General features: G+C 33.8%; 2 protein-coding genes across 2 annotated transcripts; one reads left to right on the top strand and one right to left on the bottom strand.

Annotated features, from left to right (window-relative positions):
* Nucleotides 1-2,734: 2,734 nt before the first annotated feature.
* On the top strand, nt 2,735-5,108 carry LOC121222473 (G-box-binding factor 4). The gene is made up of 4 exons (XM_041103334.1): nt 2,735-3,705; nt 3,814-3,885; nt 4,144-4,173; nt 4,594-5,108. Exons 1-4 carry the CDS (start codon nt 3,001-3,003, stop codon nt 4,672-4,674), a joined length of 888 nt encoding a protein of 295 aa, XP_040959268.1. The 5' UTR covers nt 2,735-3,000; the 3' UTR covers nt 4,675-5,108.
* A 532-nt stretch (nt 5,109-5,640) lies between these two features.
* On the bottom strand, nt 5,641-8,949 carry LOC107908604 (tubby-like F-box protein 8). Its single transcript, XM_016835820.2, has 6 exons — nt 8,579-8,949; nt 8,388-8,455; nt 7,477-7,912; nt 7,240-7,327; nt 6,742-6,874; nt 5,641-6,629 (listed from the first exon to the last, which is right to left on the bottom strand). Exons 3-6 carry the CDS (start codon nt 7,822-7,824, stop codon nt 5,921-5,923), a joined length of 1,278 nt encoding a protein of 425 aa, XP_016691309.2. The 5' UTR covers nt 7,825-7,912; nt 8,388-8,455; nt 8,579-8,949; the 3' UTR covers nt 5,641-5,920.

The raw sequence follows: 8,949 nt of genomic DNA, 5'->3' as shown, positions 1-8,949 counted from the left end.
TTAATTTTCTTAAGCATAGCATGACACATCGATATAATAATCCATGTGTTCTATCATGTTTCAATATGTTAGCATTTTCGTTTTTCATACTATCATATGTTAAATCAACGAATGAGCTTGATTGATTTAATTTTAATCATTGATGACTCGATTAGAAGTAATTTTTAAATTATTTTTTTTTATTTTTTACTAAATATTTTTTTAGGTCCTTTTACCTAAATAAATAAAAGAAGATGCAGATGTAAAGCGTGCTGGTGAATAAAGGAAAGGTGCGTGAGACGAGATTGAAGAATTGTACACGTAAAGTGCTAAAAGGGAAGAACCAATAAGTCGTAAACAATGAAGAAAAGATTCATCAATTCTTTTTGACTTTTTTGCCATTTACAACAAACTTGAAATTACATATTTCTCCTCAATTAATGCATATGTAAAAAAGAAAAAATCAAATGGGCTAATATACAGAATTGTTACTATACTTTAAATGGAAATTCAATTTTACCATTATACTTGAATTTAATTAATATTTATCATTTAATCTTATTAATTAGAGATAAATTTATCATTATATTTTAAATTTATATTAAATTTCGTGATTTTATTTTGTTTGATTGAATTTTACTTAAAAATTTTATTAAATTTAATTTAAAATAATTTAAAATAACAATAATATGTTAATTAATGTAATATTAATAATTATAAATAACTCAAAGAGTTTTGATTGGATTGTTCCAATGTGAAATCGTATCGTCTCGGGACGGCAGAATTCAACTATAAAAACGGCAATCCAGCCTTTTTGCCTATTTTGGCGCACGCTCTTCCTTCAGCGCGTGGCCTTTTTTTGAAAGCTTGTAGCGCGTGTTTTCAAATGCTCCATCTCAATTTTTTTCCCTCTCTGAAAACATAAAGGTCAAATTTTGATTTTGATCGTCTTACTATTCTCCAACTTATAATTTAGTTTTTTAAAGTAGAAATTAGGTTTTTATTTTAGTGTTCTATCTATTTATTTTAACTTTCGTTACCATATTTGTTCTTTTGATAGAATAGTTAAAATTATTCATAGTCTTTTTTAAACTCTTAAATGGGAGGATAATATACTTCAACGTACTCAAACTTACGTTCTCCTGCACTGGCAACAATACTGATACCAATTAAACTAAGACTCAATCGGTAATTTAAGTTGATTATAGGCATTTTAATTTTATGATTTAAAATTTAAAATATTTTACTTGATTAATATTATAATTTATTTTTTATATGAGTTGGACAGAAATTGTTTAAAGATCAAATCTAAAATCGATGTGAACTAAAAACTTAAGGGATAAATATCAACATTATATATGAACTTTGATATAATGTGTATAATATATATATGATTTTTGATTTTGTATAATTTTATACATGAAATTTTACTTCGATTAAAACTTTATAAATCACAAACAACATTATCAAATTAGTACCATTCCACATTGATATATTACATCCACAAATATTAATCCAATATAAAAATAATATATATACTCATTTATTTAAATTTGTATGATTGAATTAAAATTAAAATTTTATGTACACATCTGAACTACAATTCAAATTTCATGTATATAATTACACCGAGTCAAAATTCATATATCAAAATACACATTAAACCAATGTTCATGTATGGTTTTAATATTTATCCCCTTTCACAAACATATATATTTTATCGCTCCACTTATAATTCCATCCTCACAATAAAATTTTCATTTTTACGAGTAATTATATCAATTCAAATTCAACTACATAAAATAAAAATGCTACTGTCATTAGGATTTAGGAATTTAAATTTAGCAATTGTTTCAAATATGGTCCCTAATTTTTTTTCTTATCTATGTTAGTTTTGAAACTTGACAAATTTCTTCAATTTGATCCTTGATTTTGGATTAAAATATGATGATGTGACACTTTAATATCGTGCTATATTATCACCTAAAATTTTAAAAGATTATAAAGAATTATAAATAATTTTTTTAAAACTTCAAGTGGTGATATGGCATAATCTTTGAGTGTCACATCAGGATACTTTAATAGAATTCACGTTCAATGACTAATTTGAGAAAAGTTTCCAAGTTTTAGAAATAATGTGAACATAAAAAAGTTTCATGACTAATGTGAATAAAGTTGTTAAGTTTAATGACTAAATGCTACTCTATCCCATAAGACTAAGGGTAAACTACATCGTTAGTAATCTAACTATTAGTAAATTTCTTTTTGGTCATCCAACTATGAAAAATTATAAACTGATCACACAACTATTTAATTTCGTCTTTTTTGGTTAATATATGGCTAACGGTTGCAACTTTTAAATTGGTTTAGTAACAACTTTAACCCTCAACATTTATACATCATGTCAATTTAGATTAGATTATTAAAAAACAAATTTATTAGTTAATTTTGATTGAAAATATATATATATATAAAAATAGGAACATCCTAAAATTCAAGATATTTATATTTTTTTCATCCTTTTGAAATTAACCTTCAAAGGAAAATAAAATTGCAAAAAGAAAATTATACAATAGGTAAGTATTAAGGATTATTATTTTTTAAATCAAGACTTAATTAATATAATTTATAAATATTGAGAGTAAAAGTTACTATTATGTTAATTTTAAAAATTCTAGTGGCTAAGATTAATAATTAAATATAATGTATTACTAATGGTATATTATACTGATAACTGCTGAGTAGGCGTCATCCCATCTATTGCAGCGCGCAGGTTCCTCTTTTCTTTCCTTTTCTGTTGCTTTATTCTTCTCTAGTCTCTTCTCATCCCCCTTTGCTTTACTTTTGCTGTTTGCTTATTAGAGTTTCTCAAATAAGATTCTCTCTCAGTTTCAATTTTCCTCTCATCCAATCAGCCGAAAGAAAATAAAAATAAAAAGAAGAAAGATCCCCAAAACAAACGACAGTTAATAGCAACGAAGTGAAAAAAAAAAAAACACCACCGAAAATTGAGGGGGCGTCATGGCGTCTTCTAAGTTGATCACGACCACGTCACAGACGAATCCCGATGTGACACGTCAGCCTTCTCTGTGCTCTTCGCTCTCCACTCTCTTCGCTGATCTCCAAAACCAACAAAACAACAATGAAAACCGATCTCAGAACTGCGTTGGTTCCATGAGTATGGACGATCTATTGAAAAACATATACCCGTCGACACCGCCTCCTCCGCCGTCGACGACGGGGAATACTGGTTCCGACGCTCACCACGCACAGTTCCTCGGTGGTTCCATCTCGCGCGAAGGTAGCTTCTCGCTTCCGAAGGATGTGGCTAGCAAGTCCGTTGACGAGGTTTGGAAGGAGATCGTGGCTGGCGGAGGCGATCAAAGGCAGGAAGGTCAACTTGAAGAGATGACTTTGGAGGATTTTTTGACGAAAGCTGGTGCGGTTAGGGAAGAGGACGTCAGCCGGGGAGTTGTTAATCAGGTGGGTGCAGGTGTTTTTCACGTGGAGCCTGCCGTTATCAACGGCGGTGGAAGTCAGTTTTCGACGTTTGGAAACAAAGGTGGCGTTGATCATCAGAGGTTGGTGGTGGTGCCAACTGGTGGAGGCGGGAGAGGTAAACGACGCGCCGTGGAGGAACCTCCTTTGGATAAAGCGACACAGCAGAAACAGAGGAGGATGATCAAGAACAGAGAATCCGCTGCTAGGTCTAGAGAACGCAAACAGGTCAGGTTCTCATTTCTCGAAATTCCGTTTGGTTGCCTAGAAAATGGAGATAAATAGTACTTTTTCTCATCTCATTGTTGAAGCTAGTTCTCCTTGTTTACATTTTAGGCATATACTGTTGAATTGGAATCTATGGTAACACATCTGGAAGAAGAGAATGCTCGGTTGCGAAGAGAAGAGGTACATAGGCTGTGCTATGTTATATGATATTTCAAATTATATGGAAGAATTTCAGTTGTAGCCCAATTCCCAATTTAATAAACTATTTCATGTTCTAAATGTTTGATTAAAATTATATGTGTTTCAAAATGAAGCATTAGCATGCATAGATTTTAATCTGGTTTTTCTGTCAAGTAGTATCCAGACACTGTTAATGAGTGTATGAATCTTTATCATGAACATTTTCCTTCAATATTGATTTCTCAGTGTACTTTGCAGGCTGAGCTAAACAAGGAGAGGTTTAAGCAGGTATGTCTCTGTGTTCAGTCTTTGAATTCTATAATATTATGTTCTTCAATGAGATTTCTTGAGCTGTTTTATGAATTCATTAGTTCTTAGATATCCCATCATTGATGTGGTGATAAATGTTGGGAGATGTTATTTATTTGTTAGCAAAAGAACATTCACATGAAGCTCAACAGGCTTGCCATATACATTTCCACTTTGGAGTTAATTCTTTTCACATCATACATCATAATGAGCTACGAGCTTATCAGCTCACTGCTGAGTAATTATGAACTATGGTGACATAATTTATTGCTATATTATAATGGTTCCTATTCGAGAATGTGCTGTGTATGGCTAAAACATAACGATGATTGTCCTTTTTGCTTGAAAGATGATGATGGTTGGTACCAATTCTGACACCTTTTTATTTTCCAAATACAGTTGATGAAGAACTTGGTCCCCGTCGACGAGAAGCAAAGACCGCGTCGTGTTATCAGACGAGCTCATTCTATGGAATGGTAAATGATCAGCAACCAGGGCCTTGTCTTTTTTTCTTTGTCAATGCTGTGTCCATTATTGAAGCTATAGGAAAATAACCGCAAGAACCAAACTGAAACTGAAGTGGGTTATGAAAGGCGAAAACAAAGTTTCGGTTTTCAAGCTTGATCTATATTATCCATGTGGAAGATCTTTTGAGAGTTGTTGGGAATTGGGGACTTTCTTTTTGCATAGGAAGTCCAATGCAAGACTGAAGTTTTAAGGTGTTGAAGAAGAAGAGGATGCATTTTGCCTAGGTTAGGTATTGTGAATAAAAATGAAAGAAAAAAAAAAGAATCTGATTGTCATTTGTGTAAATCATGTCAGAAGGAGAAGATGGTAGGGCAGGCTTTGAGAGAACTGGTTTTAATACAAAATTATTTAGTACAAAAAGAATCATGAGAATATTCGAGTGGAAATATTCTGGCCTTCCTTTCTCATTATTCTTGTTATTATATATCTATAGCTTCATGATAAAAGCTCATCGTGGTGCCATTAAGAGACAAGATATTAAAAATTAAATTGTATTTTATTTTTATATAAAAAATGAGTAAATTAATCTTTATATCTGAGATCAAAAAGTAAGTTGATTCTTCTGATATTTTTTTTTATTTTTACTGTTAAAAATTAATCTTTATACGAGATACATGTAACACTTTAATACTCCAATCTCGTAATACTTCTACCCACCAATTTATGAAGAATTATAACTTGCAGCAATGATCTAACAGCATCAAAGCTGATGAACTTGCACTGTCTTCTGCCATCATCTTAACATTCATCACTGTTATTTCCATGCCATGTTTTGCGTCACCACAGGCAAAGGTACTCCGATCATTGACATTTTCCTTGCAATTTCCCTTTGTTCTTACCTTATTTTCTTCCACATTTCAATGGACATTGTACCCATTAAGTCTTCAAGTTAACATTCTTTTCACTTAAAGACAAGGAGAAACAAGCACCTTGATTAATCATTCATGAATTAAAGAGGATTTAGGGTTTACTACGATGCAAGCCTGTGTCATTCAGGTGATAGCATCAAAGATACAAATTAGCTTACAAATAACACAAACAGTATCAATTTCTCATCCTACCAATGGTCACCCTAAAAGAGAAGCGGCAAAAGAAAATAAAAAAGGGGAGAAAATTAAAGTCTGTCATTAATCTTTCGTTTTTTTTTTTTTTTGGTTTTAGTGGGACCACCAATTATCATGCTCTATCATAATATTCTCTATTCACAAGCCAATTTGGTGTCAAAGCTGCTAAGGCAGATTGCAAAAGCCTGAAATGCAGATAGCGGATAACGGTAATCCATGGTGAACATATCTTTGCCAACTTTACCAAACTGTAGGATTATCTTATCAGTATCAGGTGGGGCAGGTTGAGATGATGGGGTGGGTGCACCAGCAGCTGCTTGTGTGGCAGCAATCAATTGGAAGTTCTTAACCGAAGCAACTGTTACTCGACCTCGGAAATTCAAGCACCAACACTGTAACTGCTCGTGCCATCTTGGGGGCTTGTTTTTGAGGATCAAGGGTTTCATTTTCCCGTCCTCATCATCATAAGATGTGCCAATTTCGGAAAACCGAGAGCTGCTGAACTCAACAGAGTGGTCAAGAGATTTAGAGAAGGAAATGCTTCTGAATGAGTCCTCTAATGGATGACGGAGAAGCTCGGGCTGGCCAGGGACAACACCACTGGCGTCAAGAGCCGAAGCAGGGATAGAGTGCATCATACAATGCATCCTTCGTGGACCCCGAGTACCGAGAACATTTAGTTCGTAAGTAATCTGAGCTATGTTGTAGCTGCCAGTAGGGACTTTAGGGGAAACTTTCTTGGAGTAAAATCTTCGACTCGTCCGGCCTGGTGGAGGGACATGAGTCGAGGTATAGGCAGGTTGGGTGTCATATATTATGAACTTTGTGCCAAGGAAGTTTGACCTGGAACCAGAAAAAGAAATAGTTTTACATTCCATAAACATGAAAATTTGCACGAGTCATGAATAATCTTTCCAAAAGCTAATGATTTTAGAATTCCATATCGCAATCATACCTCAGTTTTCCAATGTAACTGCTACTTGATCGTGAAATGTTATCAGCATTCATAGAAATGATATACTCCGTAGAAGTAGTCCTACGTGTCCTTTTTGCAGAAAGAAGGAATTTCCCGTTCTCAACTAGCAGGGCTGCGAAAACGTAAAAACAAATAGAGAATACATGTCAGTAAGCTTAGAAGGAACAACAGAGAAAATGCGAAGACAAATATAAGATGCTTAAAACAACTGCAGTTCAAAATGCATATTTCAAAACGCACATAAACAGCTTATCTTTATAATGGTGGTTCGAAATGATATCAAAGAATTAAAGTTAATGATACAGAACCCGATTGGTGATTCATAGACACATGAAACAAATTAAGTCATCTTAAATTATAGCATGCCATCGCTTGTGTAAAGATATGCATTACCATAATAAGAGCAATAATTAGATCATATATACATTTAACGAAGGCAACTTAATGCAACAAACAGTTGTCGAGAATCACACTTACCAGGGCTAAGACAAAGAAAGAGGCGATACGTTAATTTAGATTTATCCCTTTTAATGAAACACTGGATGGTTCCATCGCGTGGCCCAGGCTGAAAAGTCAAACAAGAGAGTTAGAGAAACAATCTCGAGCTCTTGATTTATAGTAAGAACTGATTATGTCTCGACATCATGTCCATGTAGGAGCAACTCGAATCAGAATAAAGACATTTTGGATGAACCGGTGATCCAGTGATCCTACCTGTTTCAGAGACACGGGGAATGTAAGCTTCCCACAGAATTCGGGACTCTTAACAATTTCTTTGCAGATGAATCTCCACGACCGACAAACTGATGCGCATGCAACGACATTCTTTCGAGTAGGCCATGTGCTCTCACTCTCCTCCAACCTCTTGATCACATCGACAAGCAGCTCAGGGGGTAGGTTAGCCCACCGGCTGCTCTGAACTACAACAGGCTCATCGTGCAAATCATGTAATGAACCATGGGATTTTCCCCTATGATGCCCGATCAACCTAACATCAAAACTTCGCCTAGACAAGCTCCCAAAACTATCCCTCACATCACGAACTATGCTACGGAAGGACATTTTTTTTGTCAAAGCAGAAAGCTAAGCCAGCTCAATTAGAATGCCTTTTTCTGAAGATTTCAGATAAAAGTACGTTACGAGTCTGCAGCTGCACATAAAGAACGAAAACAACTCAGTTCCGACCACAAGGGAAAACAAAAAGACAGCACGAAAAAACGAGAGCAAGCTTCATATGGGAACCCTAGCAGTCCTAATGGATGCAAAACTTTAAACATTTAACAAGCAAAAACACATTTTCAGTAACCCAAATAGCAAAGAATCCACCTAGTATGCAATTTATAAGCTTTCAAGTGTATGTATACAAACATACATGCATGCATACATACATATATATATGAAGAAGAAACATTATTGTTCATGAAACTGGACTAAGCAGCAAAACCCCATTTAAATCAAGCATTGTTGCTAAAGTCAAAGTACATATTTAGTGAAAAAAAAGATATTTTCCCATCAAAATTTCCAAACTTTCTCCATAAGTGGAAATGATTTTTCAGCTAAGATTATAGAATTAACCCACACCCAGAAGCCTAAGTGCAAAAAATAAATTCCAAAAAAAAATAAACCTTAAAATCTCAAAGCCTGAATCTGATCAAACCGCCATAGCTTTTAAGCTTCAAAACCCACTTAAGATCTGCAATAAAAAAAAACCCATATCATATTCAAATCTTAAAAGTTAAAAACAAGGTAATTTTAACTACAAATTAGAAAAAAAAAACAACAACAAAGATTTAAAGTGAGATCCATGTTTATATACCTGAAACATGCAGCAAATCCAAAGGCAAGATCTAGAACAAAAAAAAATCCCAGAAAACCTTATTGAAATAACATCTGGGTTTTTGGAAATGGATCAAAAGTAAGAACTATTCAACTACAAACAGTCCTTTTTTTTGTTTTTTTGGCTCTTTAAAGTGTTGTTTGTTGAAGCTTTGTATTCTATGATTTCTTTTTTTATCTTAATCCGGACTCCAGACCCACATTCAATTCAGCTCACGGGTTTACCCTTATAAAATAAAAAATTGCAGAAAAAAAAAGGCTACTCTATAATTTTCTTTTTTCTTTAATATGGTTTCTTTGGAGTTGATGATGTTTTTTTTTTTTTAATGGAGCGTGGAGCTACAGAGCAGA

The sequence above is a fragment of the Gossypium hirsutum genome, chromosome A03 (assembly GCF_007990345.1).
Source record: "Gossypium hirsutum isolate 1008001.06 chromosome A03, Gossypium_hirsutum_v2.1, whole genome shotgun sequence".
NCBI lineage: Eukaryota > Viridiplantae > Streptophyta > Magnoliopsida > Malvales > Malvaceae > Gossypium > Gossypium hirsutum.
Note: the sequence above shows the minus strand (reverse complement) of the source record. Positions and strands in the feature narration are given on the sequence as shown.

What these genes read in the sequence shown, in the direction of transcription:
- LOC107908604 (XM_016835820.2), bottom strand. Translation starts at nt 7,824, where the DNA reads ATGTCCTTCCGTAGCATAGTTCGTGATGTGAGGGATAGTTTTGGGAGC. An exon ending in TCCCCGTGTCTCTGAAACAG is followed by an intron (nt 7,328 to 7,476) that starts GTAGGATCACTG and finishes TTGACTTTTCAG; the next exon opens with CCTGGGCCACGCGATGGAAC. An exon ending in CTTTCTTTGTCTTAGCCCTG is followed by an intron (nt 6,875 to 7,239) that starts GTAAGTGTGATT and finishes ACGTTTTCGCAG; the next exon opens with CCCTGCTAGTTGAGAACGGG.
- LOC121222473 (XM_041103334.1), top strand. Translation starts at nt 3,001, where the DNA reads ATGGCGTCTTCTAAGTTGATCACGACCACGTCACAGACGAATCCCGAT. An exon ending in CTCGGTTGCGAAGAGAAGAG is followed by an intron (nt 3,886 to 4,143) that starts GTACATAGGCTG and finishes TGTACTTTGCAG; the next exon opens with GCTGAGCTAAACAAGGAGAG. An exon ending in ACAAGGAGAGGTTTAAGCAG is followed by an intron (nt 4,174 to 4,593) that starts GTATGTCTCTGT and finishes TTCCAAATACAG; the next exon opens with TTGATGAAGAACTTGGTCCC.